At 35.1% G+C, this 22,326-nt stretch overlaps 1 protein-coding gene across 2 annotated transcripts in view; it reads left to right on the top strand.

Moving 5' to 3' along the window:
* CFAP299 (cilia and flagella associated protein 299) overlaps nucleotides 1–22,326 on the top strand; it is a gene marked incomplete at both ends in the record, with an annotated part of 547,340 nt that overhangs the window by 513,475 nt on the left and 11,539 nt on the right. For both annotated transcript variants that reach the window (XM_079774105.1, XM_079774104.1), the window contains one exon: nucleotides 18,049–18,178. In XM_079774105.1, the coding sequence (XP_079630231.1) occupies nucleotides 18,049–18,178 (130 nt within the window). The remainder of the gene's footprint in view (nucleotides 1–18,048; nucleotides 18,179–22,326) is intronic.

Here is a 22,326-nt window from a genome sequence, read left to right as displayed (position 1 = left end):
ACTGGTGAAATTTGAGTGCTAATTGGATATGTGGTGATATTGAAGAATTACTGTAATTTTAAGGTATGATAATAAAACTTCAGTTACATTTTTGAAAAGAGCCATCTTTCAGAAATTAAAGGAAAACTGTTTCTCTGATCACAAAACTTCTGACACCAAATGTGTGTGGGATTTTCCTTACACCAATTTTCCAACTCTTAGGACGGCAACTGGGTATTCTCTAATTTAGCATGAGTCCAACACTAACTCCAGGGAGCTAGTGTGAAACTTGCATTCAATTCTGACACTAACTACCCAGAGTTTATATCAGACTACACGGCTTTAAGGTCTCAGTCCCACAAGACTGCTCACTCCAGATGCCAGTTTCAGGTAATGGATGCCCTGGGTACCCACACTTCGGTCCAACTTGGCTACAAAGTCAGGGGTTCCCATAATCTCTACCCACCCCCTGCCCCCGCCATACACAAGTCACTGCCCAAAAGCTCTCCAAACCCCACCTGCCCTGGTTAGGGATTTTATGGAGGTTCCACGGCAGTAGATAGATATAAGTCTAAAGTATCCCTCAAATTTTCTGGGTGGTATTTTAACATATGTTCTGTTCTAGTCTAGACTATCCCATAGTTTCATCTGGTGTGACCCACTAAGCTGATTCTGCAATTTAAATAGGACCACAATATCCGCTGCTTAAAAGCACTGTTCTCTTCAGATTCCACCTTCTAGCTAGCCTTTCTTGCTATTAGTTGTTTTGCTCCTACCTGTTACAGACCTAATTGAAGTCAGAATTTGGGAACCCCTTAGGCTAACTCTAACTGTTTCTATTATAAATAATCTTGTGAAGAATCTTCATGTGCATATCTCTTTGTCTCTAATTTCTAGAAGTGGAGTTGCTGGGTCGATACTTATAAGGCTTGTATGCACATCACCAAAATGTGTTCCAAAAATCTGTAGTAACTTGCACTCCCACAAGCTATCAATGAACATGTTTGTCTCACAGCACCCTAGCTGTAGGGAGTATTATACTCTTTTTAATTATTCCTCATTTTAAAAGATAAAACCATCTTATTTTACTTAAATTTCTTTTATTAGCAAAGACTATACTCATTTCAATTATTTGGTGGCTATTATTTGATTTTCTGTGACCTATCTATTCTTGTTCCCTTCCACTGTATAAAGTTAGGGTCATGACATTTTCAAAATTACTTTATAAGGGAGTTTTATAATTTAAGAACATGTATGGCACATATGTTTTTTCTGTTTGTTTGCTTTATTCTTATTTATGACTTCTCTTAATATAAAAATATCTTAAATTGTTATGAAGTGAAGTTGATTTATCTTTTTGTTTAGAATTTCTTCCATTACTTTTAGGTTTAGAAAGTCCCTTAGGATGTGCCAAACAGTAACTTACATATCCTCCCTTTTATTTCTCTAGAAGCCTTATAAAATTCATAGCGTGTTCTCTCTTAATCTTCTTCCTTTATCTTTCCTGAACAAAATATTGCTGGTTTACTTTTTTAGTTGTCATCATCCTTATCAAGGTCAAATACAGTATGTGCCAAAGGCATATCTTACCAGCTTCTTAACTGTGAAGCCAGGGATTTTTTAAATGGAGTGTATTTTATCCAACTGTAATGGCCTCTGATCTTCAGCTTCTAAGGGTGCTTGATGCTTTGGTCACACTGACAAGAGTCCCAGCTGTGAACCTCCTGTTACACCTACCACAGTCCCTTCCACTGTGCCATTCATTATAATCTTTCAATATATATATATATCAGCATATTTTAAAACAATAAACAAAAGAGGTTGCTGAGTATGTCATGTGGTTGAAGAAGAATTAGAAACTGCCTCCCCTCCCATTCAAACATATCTCTTCTTAAAACGGACTAAGCTTGCAATTAGAGGTACCTGACATCAGCAAATGAAAGAGGAGACATTTTATTTTGTACTAATGTATAAGTTTCTAATAACGTCCTAACCCCAAGCTCTTTGTGGGACAGGAGAAGACCAAAGGTGAAAGTAGACACAACACAAAAAGGAGCTAGTGCTGAGGATGAACATCAACTCACATGGCTCATGGCAGGCTCATGGTACAGAGGAATAAGCTGAACATTTATTGGAACTAACCAAGTGCCACATGCTGCAGTAAGTTTCAGGAATAGCCAAATAAAGCCTGGTTCCTGATTTCATGGGACTCAAGGGCTAGTTGAGAAGAAAAAATAGTAAATCAATTATTACAGGATAGGACTTGAATTCCTGTAGTAGAGTATCTATTCAGCCCAGAGATTTGAATATAAATTAGGCTAGCTGAGGGTTGTAGGTGCCCATAGGAGGTATTTTGTGATATGAGGTTTAAAGAATGAGTAGGACTTAGCTAGATGAAAAAAAGAAATGTGGAGAGGACAGTCCAGGCAAGGAAAATAACATGTCCACAGGTAGAGAGGCACTGCCCAGAATGGCATGTTCAAAGAGATGCACTTAGCGGAAAACATTCAAAAGAAATACGGGGTTGGGAGTACACGGAGTGGCCAAAGTGGAAGTTGCAGTTTCCCTGTTTTGGAGATTTTGTGTGCTAAGCTGCAGAGTGTGTTTAGAAAGTTATTGGTGTTAGGAGAGATTTTTGTTTTTTAAACAAGTTATTTTATTTATTTTATTTTTGAGAGAGAGAGAGAGAGAGAGAGAGAGAGAGAGAGAGAGAGAGAGAGAGAGAGATTTGAAAGTGAAACATGTCTCCTGCATGACCCCTACTGGGGATGGAGCACACACACTGGGTGTGTACCCTGACAGGGAATCAAACCGCAACCGTTTGATGCACAGGAAGACACCCAACTAACTGAGCCACTCCGGCTAGGAAGAAAACTATTTTAAGCAGTAAGTAATCTCTGATATGATATTTTAAAATATAATTGTGATTGCAAGGGGGTAATGGATGAGAGGGGATGCAGACCAAAGAGGCATGGGCACTGATTGTGAAACTCTTGTATTAATTCAAGTAAGAATTGGTGTGTATTGCAGCATTTGGAGAGAAGCAGATGGACCTGAGAGGTTAAGGAGATAGAATCTGTGAGGCTTGATGAGAGACAGGATGCAGAGTGAGGGAGAGGAACAGCCTGAGATGACCCATATTTCTACCTTGGGTGATTGGGTGGATAATGGGATCACTTACTGATGACTCATATTCATCAAACTATGACTCCTAAACATGATAAAACATCACTTTTTTATTCACTATTAACAAATGGCAAAGGAAAAAGAAGAATCAGTTGCAAAGGACATGGCTGAGTAGCATTGTGGTCTAGTAGAAAGAGTTCTGATATAGTGGTTTATGGAATGAGTATAAGGTAATGGTCTCACTGGTAAATATAAAACAGAGCACTCTTTTATTTGACTGAAGAAGGCCTTTGAGACATGTCAGATGAGAAAGCATAGCTGATGAGAAGCTTTCATCCTTTCCACGTAATGTTTTTCTTCCTCGATTCTTACTACCTTCATCGTGGAACCAGCACATCTTTCCTTGACTTAGTTCTGTACAGTTGAGGCAGACAAACGGTTTTTAAATATAGCTTTTCATATTATTTACAGAAATATAAAAATTTCCAGTGAAAACTCAAAGGTTTTGAAGTGTTTGGCTTCTCTTTCTGCCTACGGTTGTTTTTCTACTATGTAGATTCTCGCTGCTTTCGCCTGTGTTGTTTTAGTCTTATTTTTGTTATTTCTCCCTGATCGCATTCTGATTATAACTTATATTCCTGCTTCCTCAATCTCAAGTACAAAATGAGGTCACATTCCTTTTAATATTCAAAATAAATGTTGAGCCTGCAGTACATCCCAACATCTCAACTATCACAAAATGTTTATTTCCTCTTCAATAAACTTATTTAAGGTAACTCCAAAGCCCTGTGATGCAGTGCATTAGCTTTCTAGTGCTGGGTAACAAATAGCCTTACATTTAGTGGCTTAAAATAACACTCATTTTTATGTCACTGTTTGTGTGTGTGAGTGTGTGTGTGTGTGTGTGTGTGTGTGTGTGTGTGTGTGTGTTGTTGTTGTTGTTGTTGTTGTTTTAATCAGAAGTCCAGCATGGTGTGTCTGGCTTCTCAGTTCAGGGTCTCACAAGGCTGAGATTTAGGAGTTGGCAGGGCTGCATTCATTAACGGATGTACTTGGGAAGAATCCACTCTCAAGCCCATTAAATTGTTAGCAGAATTCAGTTCCTTATAGTTATAGTGCGGAGGTGCCTGTGGCCTCTCCATCTTAAAGACAGCAACAATGCATCAAGTTCTTCTCATGCTTTGATCTTTCTTTTTCTAACACCTTTTGCCTTCTTTTTCTGTTTTCAAAGGCCTTTGTGCCAATATGGATAACACAGGATTTTCTCCTCAATTTGAGGTGAAACAATTAGTAAACTTGGTTACATGAGCAAAGTCTTTTTGACAAGCAACATAACATATGGTGGATGCAACATTTGAGAGTAGAGATCACAGAAGATATTTTCAATTCTGTCTACCAGTATATCTGTCCCCATAGGGGTAAGTCTTCATTGCTGGTTTGATTTAATGAACTCACTAAACCATTTCCAATAGCCAATCAGACCCCTTTCCACAAGTTGTCCCTGTTGAAACCCAGACCCTTAGAAGCTCAGGTGTCTTCCCTTTCAGGAGGGTTGTAATTTACAAACAAACTTCAACCTTTTCAAAGTCATCTCACTTGTATTGCCAAAAGATTACATTTCCTGGACAAACATAATATCAATATTTGATAAACCATACAAGGCTCCTGTCCACTTTAATGACCTGGAGTGTCACTGCTAATCTGGTGATGCCTCTCCAGGTGTAATAGCAGAGCAGGAAGTCTCTTCCTCCAGCATTCTGCTCCTCAACACAGCTCCACGCTGCCTAAACCTCTTTTCATATTGCTCATTTGTATGTGGCTCTGTTACACATCTCTTTTACTTTACATGCATTCAGAGCCATTTCATATCAAGGCACAGCTCTAGTACCTGAGGCTGGAAAAAGGTCTAGTATCCCTCACAACATACTTACACCTAGTTTTTTCTTCCTGACTTCTCTGCCTGATCCCTAGGACCTAAGACATACCATAATTTTCTCTTCCCAATATACTGACATTAATTTCAATGAAAATACTTTCTTACCACATAGAATTATAATGGGAAATTATAATTCTATAAATTTATCCATAGATATGAAGGCGATTACAATAAATAACTTATTACTACTCATAGATTAATAAGCCTAAAGAACATCTCAGTATTCATAACATAAAAATGAGTAATGATGCTGCTGATCAAGAGTTCAAAATATTTTCATATTCACAAAATTTGAGTTGCCGAGACCTTCTAGGATAGCAATAATGTGTTGAGTCAAATAATTTTTAAAGGACAGAATTTTATTCTTATAATTCCAATAGAAGCAGCAAACATTTTTTATCTATACTATTTCCTTAACCTAAGAGAAATATACACTAGCCCCTAAGAGGATAGTTACCAATGACAGCCACCAAGTTTTGGTCTTCATATTCACATTTCTTTCTTGCATTTGACAAGGAGAGTCTTCCACTTATTTTGTCATACCCTCTATTCTCTTTGATTGTCATGGTATTGCCTTATCTTAGCACTCCTACATGTATATGCAGTTCTCTATTTCCTTCTTAAGCTCTTCTCTTATGTATATCGAATGTAAATTGTGGCATCAAAAACAAAAAAAGGGGAAATGTGTAAATGTAGAGCTTTTGTATACATTGAAGTTAAGTTGTTATCAGCTTAAAATAGGCTATTACAATATAAGATGTTTTATGTAAACCTCACAGTAACCACAAAACAAAACCCTACAATAAATATACAAATATAAGAGAAAGACATTTAATCATAAATGCATATTATTAAATCACAAAGGAGGAAAACAAGATAAGAAAGGAACAAAGGAATTGCAAACAGCCAGAAAAAAATGGCAATAGTAAGTCCACACCTATCAATAATCACTTTAAATGTAAATGGACAAAATTATTCAATCAAAAAACATAGAGTAGCTGAATAGATCTAAAAAATAAAACAAGATCCAACTATATGCTGCTTACAAGAGATTCACTTCTGCTTTAAGGACACACAAACTGAAAAAGATATTTCATGCATATGGGAATCAAAAGCAAACAACATGCAGAGGTAGCTATACTTCCATCAGACAAAACAGAATGTAAGCCAAAGACTGCAATAAAAGGCAAAGGTGGTCATTATATAATGATAAGGAAACCAATACAATAATAGGCTAAAACATTAGTAAACATTTAGGATATACCTAAGATCATAGGGTCTATTCACAGGCAAATGTTCTCATTGGCACCAAATTATCAGAGCATAAAGAAAAGATGTTTCTTCTAATAGGACAGCACTATCCATCCAATCTTCCAATCTAGAAACCTAAGAGTCATCTATAACACTTCTCACTAATGACTTCTATAATTGCTATCTGCTATATATCCTCTAATTGTATCTCTTTTTCTCCAATTCCATAATCTGTCATCCTTTTTTTAATGCTGGCCTGGATTAATGAAACAGAATTTAAACATCCCCTGGCTTCTAGCACTCTTCACTGACAGCCCTTAAATTCATTCTCCACCCACTTCAAGGATAATAATCTATCCAAATTGCATATCTGGCCATGTTACTTTCTGTTTATAGCCCTCAGATGTTCCCATTGCCTACAGGATAAATATAATGTGATTTGGTGTGGTAAATAAGGCCTTCTGTAACTTGTTCTCTGGGTATATCGCCAATCTCATTTCTCTCCCACCTGCTTGCACTTTCTGTTCTATTGATATTGAATTGTTGGCCACTTCACTTCCAGTATTCTCCATTCTGATTCTCAACAACATGCATTCCCCATGCTGTCTTATCTAGTTGAAAGGTTATTTTTCTATCCCTCAGCCTGCCTAATTCTTATAACTCATTTAAGATTTAGGTCTAGCATTACTTCCTCCAGGAAGCTATCGTTAAATTCTCCTTCCATTCCCTTAGTCTGGGTAAAGTTTCCTTCCTCTATCTTTCCCATAGAATTCCAGGCATATTTGTGTTGTTTGGATTATCTCTTTTCTCCTGTTAGACAGTAAAATCATAAGGCAGGGACTATATCTTATTCCTAATTCTATCCCAAACACATAAAATTGTGCTTGACATATAGTATATTATTTCCATTAATGTTAAAGGGTTGTTTTTTTAAATGAATGAATGAGTGAGTGAATCAATGTGATTTCACAGGCACTTTTTCCAACTTTGTGCCTTGCTCTAAGTCACGTGGCCTCTAGACAACATACAGGGTGTCCCAAAAAATGTATGCACACTTTAAATAATTATTATTTTCAATGGGTTAAATTTGAAAAGAAAAACAATCAATTGAGCTATCAGCTGTTAAAGTGTGCATACATTTTTTGGGACACCCTATATTTTTCTCTTTGCCTGCAGGAAAAAAATGCTCAAAAGGACTACTTTGAAGCAGGAATCATTCCCAAACCCTATTTACTTAAACATTTACCTTATTAGAACCTCTCAGCTGGCCTAGTTGGGGGGGGGGGGGGAGGATGGACAGGAGATAGAGCCTAATATGTGGAGCAGCCCTACAATTGGGAAAATTGCCATGAATGACACCATGGACGTGGAGATGTCCTGAACCAGATCACCATTTCCATTCATATGGGAGCGCACTGTGTCTCACTCAGTGATAATCCTGGTACTCACATAAGTAATTTTTCCAATGAGATCTACTCGTTACAATATCCACAGCATGCCAAGAACATAAAGAAGCTGCCCAGAATGGCTTTATTTCAATCATCCCCCTAGTTTTGACACATACACACACACACACCTGGCTCCAAGGTTTCTCTTCCTGTTCTAATGCCCCTGGTGAAGTAGGCCCAATATTTGAGAGGGGTCACTCTGTACACTCCCTGAGATGAAACAATTACTTCTTTGTAGCTTCTTTTTTACTATAAAAGAAAAAAGTTGCATTTGGCTTAGAATATTTTCTGTTCGGAGTTTATTCCTTGCCTTCCTCTTCCTATGGTTTTCTCTCAAAGGAGAATCTTTACTACTTTCATGGGATATAGGACTTTTGCCTAACCTGAGAAATCTGACATACAGTAGAAAAGCAATGAAATAATTACTTGAGAGTCATAGATTGAATGCTGATTTAGCTACATAATATCTAGAACATTCTGTAGCTTCATTCTTCTTTAAAGTAATAATTAATAATAACAATAAATATATGTTGTTCCCCATCTCTCTCACATGATTGTTTTGGACATTAAGCAAGAGTTTAAAGGTCAAAGCTAAATGATAAAGCACTACATCAATGCAAAATAACATTAGCAACAGTAATTTCAATAGTATCAGAAAGAGAATGAGATTAAGGTCAGACTCCCTGTGATACCCATCCCATCTCCTCAAGTTTCTGCTTTGAAAAGTGCTTCCTCTTTCGTCGCTTTTCTACAAATGGTCATATAGTCCCCCTGGTTTTGTCATCTCGAGTACATCTCGAGTTTTCTCACACACACACACACACACACACACACACACACACACACACACACGTCCTGGTGAACTCAAGAAAAGTTCCAAGGTTTCTTACATGCCCAAAAGTTAATTGCTATAGAACTAACTATATGGCATTCTTGCTTGACCTGGAGGTTCTCACTCTATGATGTGCAACTGAGATATATTCCAGGATATTTCTAATTCTTGCTCTGACTGAACAATCAGAAAGAGCTTTGTGTAACTCACAAATCTGTCTCCACAGCCATAACGTGGGGTGGGGGAGACCTGGTAATAGGTACACATGTTACTGTCACCCACTCCTTTCCTCTTGCCCCACCAGGGGTCTAGGATACCCAGTGAGGAGGCCAGTTTACAGTTTAGAAGTAGGTATGGAATCCTTCCTCAGAATTTCTGCCTATAAGAAAGTTTCCTCTGATCAAGGAGCTCCTTAGCAGTGACTTAAGAAATACCCCATTGGGTTACACTGTTCTCTACCCATGAGGACTTATTACAATTAGTCCAGTATCCCAAGCACCTTCCAACCAGTCTATCCACTTGACAACACACTTTTGGTTCAGAGCACATGACTTGGTGAACATGCCAAACAGGTGTCCATCTGTCTTTTTGCTCAAGTGAAAACCAGAAGTGATGACCAGCTGGCAATGAACTCTCCCTTCCATCCATGTGCCTAAGAGTGATAGGAGAACGAACCTTACTGGCTCTCCATGTGTCCTTCGCTCTGAGCCCACTCTAGGCCAAAGGGAAGGCACACCCAAAGTTGTTGCATTTGGGTAAGAGATAGGTAAGAATCACATTTCATATTTAATATCAACCCAAAGCAATTTACCTTCTGCCTCATCTCCCAGTATACTACTGAAAATATCTCATAATGGTTAACACTGAGATGTATGTACATTTTTCAGTTTTTATCTAATCTAACTTCTGAAATGCTTGGCCTTGATGCTTTCCACCAGGAAAATCTCATTAGATATATTTCACTAAGACATATATTCTTTTTTTTACCACTATGGCCCAAAAATGTCTTACATACATTTTCTATTGTATTATTTTCACACTGTATTGTAATCCTTTGTTTGCATTTTTGACATCCCACAAACTATGAGTTTCTTGAAGGTAAGAACTGTTTCTTTTCATTGTTAAATATTCAGGACCATTCTGGGCACAGAATAGATGCCCAAAACTGAACTGAATTGAGTGACCCTTCTGACTGTCACTAGGGTTTTTAATGTTCTCACTTATTTTAATAGTTACAGTGGGCTGTTCAACAGTTATCTATATTTTCCCAACTGGCATATGCATTTATTAAATAACTGATTTAATTTAGGTATGCAAAATATATTCACAAATAAGAGCCAAGTTAACTAACTTATGGAAACACTAAACTTTAGATTTCATATTCCTACCAACCAAAATAACTGATCAAACATATATTTTTACATGGAATATGATACTTCAGAAGATTAGTTATTATAGAATGTTTTACTGCTTTGACATTATTTGAAAAATAGAAAACTAATAGGAATATTTATTATTCTATATTAAATTTCATGTCTCTACACCACAATTGCAATTCCACATGATATAATTTTTCCATAGCAATAAAATAAAAGGATCAACCATGAGAACACATCTTAGCATTATTTCAACATCTTTATCATATTTTTGGCAAATCTATGGAAAAATTTGGAAAGATTTTACACAAACATTGGTCAAATCGACTCTAAAATAAAAGTGCTTAAATGGTTTGTAGGTGTGGAAACCACATATCTCAGTTTGCCCAGCATCATCTGAGCTTACCCTTGTTGTCTTGGCACAATTGTTACTAGCAGCCCACTTCTTTCTCAAAAAGATCCTAGTTTGGACAATAAAATTATAAGGTCATTCTACTTTCAGGCTATCTACACAGATACAAAAAAAAGACAATAATGTTTAACACTTAATTACTGTGATTGATAGAAGATCTCCTGGATTTTCATTTTCAATAAAATCTTTTTATTCCATAAAGCTATTTTTCTAAGTTTCTAAGGCTATTTGTGTTTACAGATTTCCTTTAAATATAAATATGTCTCTATCCTAAAAATTATATTTTATAAATATTTTCTTTTTCTCTCAACTAAACTGTATTTTAACTTTATACCTATATGCAAGTTTTAGGTACTTAAATGCCTACTGGTCCAACTGCATAAAACTCAAAAAGGTTCCATTATTGATGGAGTCTGAAACAAAAAAATTCTTCCTAATCATTATAAACTGTTGTTTATATTCAGAGGAACTATCTCTTACATGAAAACAACTTAATTTTCAGTGATGTGTTCTCTGTGATATCAAATTTCATGCTCACTTGGTAGGGATTTAATTTTTTTCTCTATGCTTTATATACTGGATACAGGAGTTGTTATAATCATTATTTTTGTTCTGTATGAACTCCTAAGACCTTAGCTTGCTTTTAAATATATTTTATGTTCTTATAAAAAATCTAGCTAACATTGTATTTTTGTGCTTTAACAATTTCCATAAATATGCCCTTCCCATTCTATTTGAAGGAATATACTTAGCAAAACTAGGGTAAACACGGTGTTCTGGAGAATATAAAATGGCTTTATATTTTCCCCCTGGTAATCCAAAGCTCTGTTGCCCTATGATGACATCAAAATATTTTCCCTTGTACCAGGAGTGATCATGTAAAATAGTTGACAAACAGGTAATTGTTTTCAAAAGCATACATTGAGGCCCCTTATCACATAATGAACAGACTTTCCACATATTTATTTTATTTTATTATTTGAACTTATTTGTATATATATTGTGTATAAGTATATTCTTATACCTGTGCACTAAAATGTGCAATTCCTAGGATGTGTATCATAGGAAGAAAATGGAAAGTTGTTCTTTTGTTACAAAAACCTTAAATCATTCATAAAATTATCTTTTACCTTCTTCTATGTGTTGTAGATACAATGTGTTTGAAGTTTTCTATAAGTATTTTCAAGATGTGAACAATGAGATGTAAATCAAAATAACGTGTAAGAACTTACTGAATCAAAGATGGCTTTTACAAGAGTAAAATATTAGCATTATAAAGAATATTTTCAATATATAGTTCAACCTCTGAACTTTAGATAAGAGAAAATTTAAATTATTGGGGGTTTAATTTAATATATCAGGGTTTATATTTCCTAAGTCCCAGATCAATATTTCAGGTAAGTTCTCTTAATTTCCTTTAAAAATGACTATTGCTACTTCTTTATTTTAATTCTATAATAACAGAAAATAATATAACCAATTGAATCATAAATAATAATATCAGAGATGGGTATACATCATTTATTAAATAAATGCACATTTCTTGAGTGCCATGTACTGATATAGACAGCACAGCAAGGATAAATAAATTTGGAGAGTAAGAAAGAAAAACTTAGCTTTTGATATGCTGAGACTTAGGAGTTTATGGTTAGTCCCAGTCAAGTACAGTTGAGCAGATGTTATGGAACAGCAGCTCAGGCAAGAGAACTGAGAGGAAGAAGGTAGGTTGGTATAGAGAAGAAAGGTTTAATTATGATGTCTTAGGAGAAAAATGTAACAGCCTAGAGAGAATCTAAGTTTAGGCAAGTTTTTTAATCTTCTCTTTTCTGTTCTTCCCTTTACCCTCCTTATTCCTCTCCTACTTTTTTCTCTCTTTCACCTGTCTTTACTTATTTTCTCTGTTTTTCTTTCTCTCTTTTTTTCCTGCTCTTTCTTTAGTTGGGATCATTTATAAGTATTTGCTAGTCTTGGGGAAAGGTTTTGTGGTGAGGTGAGTTTGATAATATAAAAGAAATTTTGGACAATTATTGAAAGTAATTAAAGAGGCAAAAGGAATAAAATTCAGGCCACATGGAGATGGTTTTTATCTTGGAAAGAAAGTGGGGCACTTATTCCTCTGAGTTGAAAATGGAAAAAAGTAGGGAACATTGTCGATATAAAGAATTTTGCTAGTGATGGCATAGGATGTTGATCATGTTTCCATTTAATGTACTTTATTTTCTTAATAAAGTAAGAGGTGAGATCACCTGAGAACAAGGAAGAAAGTGAAGATATTGGAGAGTGGAAACAATGTAATGAATGATAAAGGAAGATAACTAGAAACATATAAAAGTACTCTGCAATGTCTAGAATCCATCTACAGCTATATATTTTGAATTTAAAGTTATATGAATAGTATACAGTATGTTAAATTCAGCAATAATTATCACAGATCATATGCAGGAACAGTGAAATCAAACATTTGGATCGATCTAAAGCTGGTATTTTTCAGTATAAAGAAGGTCAAATAACTAAAAAATTTGTAATTGCTGGCAAGTATCTTATAAATTGTAGATAAGGAAAAAAATAAGAAAAATAAAAATAAAAAGGTTGGCTGTTGTAAATTAGTATAGAAAGGGAGAGCCAGGAACCTAAGGCCTCAGTGAAGCCAAATTAGTGGTGTACATGAACTAACAAAAGAATACCATGAGACAATAAAAGTTAAATAGAGTTATGGGTCATGACAATATCTAGAGTGAGGATCTGAATGTAGGTGGCTTAAAAGGAGTGGAATTAAGGTTGAAATATGCATTAGTTCATTCTTCATCTCTATTGGTGACATCAGCAAGTAGCAGAGTAGGAAAGTATGGACCTTCTTTCTCCCTACAAACACACATATTTGGCAATAATCCCTAGACAAATTCCCTTTGTGAGAAATCCAAAAACTAACTGAAAGGCTCCTGCACACCCCAGGCAAATACAAAACCAGCCTTACCAAAGCTAGTAGAGAGATTTGGGACACCCACTTGCTGTACTTTATGATCAAAAGGAAACCCCCTAGCAGCCAAATTCTCCCAGGAAAAGAAGGGGCTGGTTTATATATCCAGATCCCCAACATTTCTGAGGAGACTTCCCAGAGGACTGGTTTCTATTCTGCCAGTCTTGGAGCTCTGATGTGTCTTGCACAGTCTATCCACCTAGGGGAAAATGGAGACAGCGGTATGGATTGGTAGGCACCATAGATTCTACCTCCTGTTCATCACAGAGCAAGCATACAAAACCCACAGCAGCCTGTTTCTACCTGGGGAGGGAAAAGCTGGAAGAAGCCCCCAGAATATCTTGCCAAACTGATTGGTAGAGGTCTTCTGTATGAGGCCAGTCTATCAATACTGGGAGATTGGCCTGCTTTGTCTAATGTATGGGCCTCAAAACAGAGTCAAGAAAGATCAAGAATTGGGCAAAAATGTTCCCTAAAAAAGGAATGAGATAAATCTCTAGAAACTGACCCAAAAGAAATGAGTAGAATGATTTACCTGAAAGAAAATTCAAAATAACTGTCATAAAGATGATCACTGAGATAAAGAAAATAGTACAAAAAAAAGTGAGAAATTCAGCAGAGACAGAAAATATTTAAAGGTACAAAACAGAAATCATGAAGCTAAAAAACACAATAATTGAACTAAAAAAATTCACTAGAGGATTTCAATATCAGACTGGATTAAACAGAAGAGAGGATCAATAAACTCAAAGGCTTATCATTGGGAATAAGTCAGAGGAGCAAAAAGAAGACAAAATGAAAAAGAGTGAAGAAAATTTAAGGGGCATCCTCAAGGGACCAATATACATATTGTGGGATTCCCAAAGATAGAGACAAAGGACAGGGATACTTACTCAAAGAAAAAAATAATGGCTGAAAACTTCCCAAATCTGAAAAGGGAAATGGATATTCAGATCTAAGAAGTTAAAGGAATACCATTTAAATAAATCCAAAAGAAATCTACGTTAAGACACATTATAATCACATTGACAAAATCAAGGACAAATAGACAATTTTGAAAGAAAGAGAAAAGTGACTTATTATAGCCACAGGACACACTAACATGAAAATAAGCAGATTTTTAGAAGAAACCTGTAGCCTAGAAGAGAGTGGAATAATATGTTCACAGTGCTGAAAGAAAAAAAGTTGCCAACCAAGAATGCAAAATTGTCCTTCAAAAATGAAGACAAGATAAAGACTTTCCCAAAACAGAAAATCTCTGAGAGTTCATCATTACTAGACCTACCTTACAAGAAATGCTAACAGGAGTTCTTCAAGTTGAAATGAAAGGATGCTAAACAGAAATATGGCAGCATAAGGAAGTATGAAACTCACTGATAAAGGTAAATATATACCAGTAAACAAATACAGAGTATGGTATTACTATAATGATAGTGTTTAAATCACTTTCAATTATATTATAAGTTAAAAGGTAAAAGTTTAAAAATAACTATAACTAAAATATATTAAAATATACATAATATGAATATATGTAAACTGTGACAATAATAACATAAAATATATGTGGGGGAGAATTTAAAGTGTAAAGTTTGCATGTGTGATTGAACTTAAGTTATTATCAGCTTAAAATTTACTGTTAAAACTAGAAGATATTTTATGTAAACCCCAAGGTAACTACCAAAAAAATACTTTAAGCAGATACACAAAATAATAATAAATTATTCAAAACATATCAGTAAAAGAATCAACAAACAAAAAGGAAGACAGTAAGAGAGGAAAAGACAGACAAAAGAATTTCAAGACTAATGGAAAACAATAAAAAGGTAAGAGTATAGGCCTTTCCTATCAATAATTACTTTATGTGTAAATAGATTAAACTCCTTGATAAAAACACACACATAAAATGGCTAGATGAATTAAAAACAAAAACACAAAACACTCAACTCTATGTGATCTAAAAGAAATTATTCACAATAGACAAAATATGGAAATTACCTAAATGCCCAATGACAGATGAATGGATAAAGAAAATATGGCTTATAAATCCAATGGAATATTTATTCAGCCTTAAAAAAGAAGGAAATTCTAAAATATGGGACAACATAGATGAACCTTGAGGACATTATGCAAAATGAAATCGGTCAATCACCAAAAAACAAATACTGTATAATTTCACTTACATGAGGTATCTAAAATAGTCAAATTCATAGAATCAAAGAGTAGAATAGCAGTTACCTAGTGCTGGAGATAGGGGAAATTAGGGATTTAATTAATGGGCATAAAGTTTCAGTTCAGCACGATGAATAAGTTATAGAGCTCTACTATACAACATTGTACCTACAGTCAACAATAATGTATTGTACACTTCAAATTTTGTAAAAGGGTCAATCTGCTGTTGTGTTCTAACCACAATAAAATAAAAATTAAAGAGCCCTGCAAATTAGCTTTTTATATAATGAAACACACACACACACACACACACACACAGGCTACTTGGACTTTAACAAGGCTTTTAATTTTAGATCTGAGAAACAAGATAGGAATGTATGATATAAGCCATGCTACTTCCAAGCATAGCTGTGACTCAAGCATTTTACTGGGATTGCTTATATCTATACATCTCATAATAATGATTTAGAATTATATGAAAGATTTAGAATCACACCCATGTTTCCTATTCCAATTTAGCAAACTCCTAACTGAACAGTCAGTAAGATGGAGGTCAAATGATTTTCTGTTATGTATTAAATTGAATTCAAGAATCCAGCTTGGGTGCATAGTCAAACTGGCTCCTAATACCTTCACCAGTGAATTTAATTTATCACCAATACTATATATAGGCTTCTAGCTACCATCATCTTACTGGAGGCTAAGCCTGTCATGACAAATCTCACTTATGAAGGCTAGCTAGAGTGAAAACCCCACAAACCATGAATGCTCAACTCCTTTCTTCAATTCACCATCATCTTTGCCTTTTTAAATAATCATTCTTGCTCTCTCAAGGAGGACTAACTAAATAGACAAAGATGGTTACAAAACCACTTTATCTAACTCTGTGACTTAGAAAGGGCAGACACTCCTATGTCCAATGTCCTGGACATAGAAAGAGTAGTGGGGGACGAGAGAGAAACAGTTATCACTAATATGCCCTCCAAAGTTCTTTCTGAGTATGGAAAAAGTTGAGGGTAAACATTACATTTTGAATTTAATCAATAAAACCTACTCTTTCAAAATGAAGAAAGGGAGTAATAGAGGGCAAAACAACACAGAAATAGGATAATATTAGACATACTAGAGGCCTGTTGCACAAAATTCGTGCACAGAGAGGGGGTGTTCCTCAGCCCAGCCTGCACTCTCTCCAATTTGGGACCCTTTGAGGGATGTCAGACTGCCCGTTTAGGCCAATTCCTGTGGGATCGGGCTTAAACCGGCAGTCGGACATCCCTCTCACAATCCAGGACTGCTGGCTCCCAACCGCTCACCTGCCTGCCAGCCTGATCATCCCCTAACCATTCCCCTGCCAGCCTGATCGATGCCTAACTGCTCCTATGCTGGCCCGATTATCCCCAACTGCCCTCCCCTGCCAGCCCAGTCACCCCCAACTGCCCTCCCTGCTGGCCTGGTCACCCCTAACTGCCCTCCCCTGAAGGCCTGGTCGTCCCCAACTGCCCTCCCCTGCAGGCCTGATCGTCCACAACTGCCCTCCCCTGCCGGCCATCTTGTGGCAGCCATCTTGTGCAAGGGCATGAGGGTCAATTTGCATATTACCTCTTTATTATAAAGGACTAAAAATGCATTAATATTTGACCCTATTAGCATAACATTAGAAATATGTTAACAGGAATAAGACATGTAAAATAAGTATATTGAGGATTCTTCTTCCAACCCATATGACAATATTATATTCATTTTTGACAAGTAGGTATAAAATAAGACATGAAAAAATAGGAGTTTTCATAGATCAATAACAACAACAAAAGGATAAACTGATGGCAATGTTGAACAATAGAAAGAACACATATGTTTGAATAAAACACAGATCTTAGTTGCAATATTAGTTTATGGCATATTAGTTTCAGGGCCTTGACTATGCTAGTTAACCTCCCCTAGTCTGTTAGCCTTGTCTGCAAAATGAGAACTACTTCACATGGGTTGTGATCAAATACATTACCTCATGCCTGGCCTATGGGAACCTATCATATGCAAATTGTTTCCTCACTCCCCAGGAAATATATTATTGAAAAAATATAGCCTGAAAGAAATGAATTCATTTGTTTTGAATGAAAAGAGATGATAAACTTAGCCTGCCTTTCCTTTCAGTAAACAGTCTCTTAATACCCTGAATATTCTTAATACCCTGAAGAGTCCGAGCTGGAAAAAATAGCTTTAAATTGCATCAATTTTCTTCTTGACTTCCTGGGAATATAATACTATACTGGAATAGACCCTAGATGCTAGAGTATCCAAAGCAGGAAATCATGCAAAATATCCATAAATATGTATCTGATTTGAGAAATATGTAAATTATTTGAGAATAACCCAGTCTTAACTCTTCTGCAAGAATTTTAAGCACATGTGATCTACATGGTTATACAGATTATGATTTGATCCACTTATCTTGCAATTGAACTTCCCCAAATATTTTCTGAAATATATTTGTCAATTTAATATATTATACATACAAATTCCTAATAAATATTTATTTTTATAGCTTTTACAACTGGGACAGTCAAATTGCTGTTTGGAATTCAACTCCCAATTATCAAGTGATTGCTGATAATCCAGAAGGCTTGCTTTTCAAATACAAAAGAGACAGGAAAATTCTCAACGTGGATCCAAAAGTAAGTATGCTTTTATATTTATCTCCAAATTTGATTGTATTTCTACCATTATTCAAAATTTTATTAAATATTTGACAATTTTAACGTTTTAAATCTAGAATTGAAAAAATATGTTGAAATTTAGAGCAGGTACTATTCTTAAAAAAAAAAAAAAAGGCACTCCAAAACAACAAATTATCAGAAATCAATAAAGAGTTTAGGGAGATTTAAATAGAACACACATATGGGGACACTTCTCCATGCCTAGCACAGAATGATATCAGGGAGCCAATGGGCAATGAATTTGTTTGATCTGATCTTGCAGATGGCCAGTCACTTTTTGCTCTATGTGGAGATGAGTCATGTAGGGAAGAGAGACTCCCAACTCATATGTACCCAGAATTCTAATATTCCTTCTTATATGTAACTAACCTTGAAAACAGTATGGTTCTTAGTGTATTTCTAAGTGTTAACTTAGAAAATACATTTTATTTAAATATTTTAAAGATATGGCCATTGATATTTTTAATTTGTTCAAGGACAAATATTTATATCTTACATAATTCAAAGGCTGCATTTGCATCATGATTTTAATCATGACTTGTCATATGTTTGGGGGTGAAGATTAAAACTTAAAGTCATATGTGCTTGAGTTTCTTAGGCTTTTTTTTTTACTTTTGAAATATATCTTAGTCACGTGACAGCATCAGTCTAAAATTCAAGTCCAGAAAACCAGTCCTTTATAGGGAAAAAGATAAAAATTATATAATATGCCTGGGATAGGGACAAGGATGGACCAAGGAAAAGGAGGATCTGGTTCTAAAACTTTTCTAAAACATTTTAGAAATTCAAAATCAACAATAAAAGAATTTTTGTTTCATCTACTTAGTTCCTTGCTCATAGAAAGTGCTCAATATCTATGTGCTCAAAGAATGAATAAATGAAATTCTATAGCAAGAAATGGTTTATTGCCTTGTTAGATAGTCATTCTTGCTTTCACAGGAAGGACTAACTAAACAAAGATGTTGCAAAACCACTTTTCCTAACTCTGTGACAACTGCAAATATCAGAAACCCAAGACGGTGACTTAAACAGAAGAAGCTTCTTTCTTTCCCATGTGTGAGAGGAGATACTAGTACTGTCCGTCCAAAGTTGGAATGGCAGCTCCATGGTCATCTGGGCCAGGCTTGTCCTCATCCCCATGGGGCAAAATAGATCTTCAGCCAAAACAACTACATTCCAAACAGGATTCATGGAGGGAACTCAGAGAGTGCAAAGGACAAGCTCTCACTTCCTTTTAAGGACGTTTCCTGAAAGCTACCACATACGTTCCATGGCAAAAGCTTAGTCAGATGGCCATATCTAGCTACTTGGGAGACTGGAAAATGTAATCTTGATTCAGATGGCCATATGCTCAGCTGTAAACAGGAGTTCTGGAAAAGGAAGAAGAGAGGTTTGGGTACTTGTTTCTGTCACAATGCTATCTCCTTCAAAAACATTACTATTTTCTGGTCTTATATTTCTCATTAGTGAAATAAAGGACTAGACCTGAAAATCTTTAGGGCCATATTTATTATAAATGTATTAATGCCAGGGAAGTTTATCAGCACACCATCTCTATAGTGGTGCCCCTTTTCTATCATAAATGAGTGTCAAAATGTTATCAATTAAGTACAGAAAACTTAATAGCATTTACAGAGTCTTTTCCTTTTAGAAAGCTAAACTATATACATAAAAATATACAAAATTATTAATAGCTTCGTTAAGATGTGTGAAACAAATTTTTGAATCAGTTTTGAATGACATAACACTTAGAATATTTTAGGACTCTGTTTTAACTAATGGCTAATGAATACTTCAAGAATGTATGTCATGAATTATAGTTTTATGGTCTTTGTGGAATCATTATTGAATGCAAACTATTACTTGAACATGGTTCAAATAACTTTAAAACACTCACTTCCAAAATAATCAACCACAAAATTTCAAAGATTTAGTCAACAATTCATGAAATGTAACAAGTTCTTTATTTCTTGAAGATTTTGATTATAATTCAAAGATTCATGAGTCTAAATGAAAGGTATTTCTAAATTCTAGAGAAAGAAACAAGGATTTAGTTTATTAGTGATAATAGTAAAGAATTATTAGGTTGGATATATGATAAAATTTGTAAACTTTTATTTCTTTAAATTTTACCTTTTGAAGATACTAGTAAAAATTAATAGTTGACTTACTGGAAAAGAATGTTGGTCTCAGCATCAATAAATAAAATTCTAGATCTTACTTCAACTGGCAGCATGACCCTGAACAATTAATTTAATCTCTTTGGGCTTTATTGTTCACAACTTGAGGATGAGAGTGTTGTTCTTTTCTGACCTCTAGGGTTCTCCAACAGCCCCAAGCCCAAGTCACAGAGATTCAGACTCAGTTGGGCTCAAAAGCAACAAGTGTGATTTTGCTACCAATTATCCTTGAACCACAATTTGAGAAAATCTTCTCCATAAAAAAGACAATAATCTCAAGAGATTTGGTACTCTGTCCTCAAATATGTGTTCTCAAGCATTTGTTCTCAAAATATAACACAAATATTTTAATTTTCATGGTTATATATAAAATTATCGTGTACATTTTCTACATAATTTTTAATTTATTCACCTTCTTCAGGGAGCCATGATCCTTTTATATTTTATGTACCCACAAAGCATCTCATACAGACCTACAAGAAAATCAGAAATTAGCTAAAATATCAAGTTTTTAAAACTACCAATGCACAATGATAAGAATTACATTTTAAAATTCAATATTTTGCCTGGCTGGCATAGCTCAGTGGTTGAGCATCAATCTATGAGGTCACAGTTCCATTTCTGGTCAGGGCACATGCCTGGGTTGCAGGCTTAATCCCCAGTGGGGGCCATGCATAAGGCAGCTGACCAATGATTATCTCTTATTATTAATGTTTCTATCCCTCTCTCCCTTTCCCTTCCTCTCAGAAATCAATAAATATATATTAAAATAATAAAAATAATTCAATATTTTTCTCAATAATTTTCCTTGAAATACTTCCTGAGATAAATACCTTCTTATAATTCTATAGTTAAGGTGCTATAAAATATTATAAGAACAATACTGTTCAACTTTCCTTTCCTTCAACTATTCTCTTTGAAATATTTTTATGTTTAAAATTAAAGAGGACAATTACCATGTAATTTCATTTATATGTGGAATCTAATGAACAAAATAAACTAACAAGCAAAATAAAAACAGACTCATAGATACAAAGAACAGACTTACAATTGTCAGAGTAAAAGGGCATTGGCAAGGGGTGAGGTTGGGTGAAAAAGGTGAAGAGATTAAGGCAAAAACAAACCTCATAGACACAGGCAATGGTATAGTGATTACCAGAGAGAAAGGGGGAAGATAAATAAGGGTAAAAGGGCGACAAATGATGGTGGAAGGAGACTTGACTGTGATGAACACACAATACCATATACAGATGATATATTGTAGAATTATACACCTGAAACCTATATAATTTTATTAACCAATGTCATCCTAAAAATTAAAATTTAAAAATTCAAGCAAAAAGTAATAAAATGTCAGTTTCTAATTGTTTACTGCTAGTATACAGAAAAAAAATTAAAGAGGTCAAGATAAATGAAAGGTAGAAACAGTGATAAACAGGATGTGCTTCCTTGGTACAACACAGATGTAGACTCATTAATTCTGAAGTGTAGTTCCCATGAAACATAGTTGTTTGTGAATGGTAACAGTGGAAAAAAAGAAAATTATGCAGGTCTTAGAACAAGTAATGTGTATTCATTGGTTAAGAAATTCCAAATGCAATAAGAGTTTGGTTGCATTCAAAACAGGACCACTGGCTTTAACTTCCCTGCAGCTGTATAACATCTGGAACAAATAAGGCAAGTTTCTATTTTTGAGTTAAGAATGCTTGTTTGAGTGATTCACACCCACCAAAATGTTTCCAGTGTATTATCTTTAGGAGGATTGAGTGGAAGCACTTTGCACTCACTCCCGTACATTATCTGAATAATTTTTTAAAGGCTTTTGGTATTTTTATTTTAGGAAACATTAACCGTGGGAAAGTTTTCTTTGAGTCTTAAACATAACATAGGTAGTCTAAACCTTCATAATCTACTCACGAGAGAATT

Source organism: Cnephaeus nilssonii (assembly GCF_951640355.1).
Source record: "Cnephaeus nilssonii genome assembly, chromosome: 1".
Taxonomy (NCBI): Eukaryota; Metazoa; Chordata; class Mammalia; order Chiroptera; family Vespertilionidae; genus Cnephaeus; species Cnephaeus nilssonii.
The sequence above is the reverse complement of the archived record's forward strand: the minus strand, read 5'-3'. Positions and strand labels throughout refer to the sequence as shown.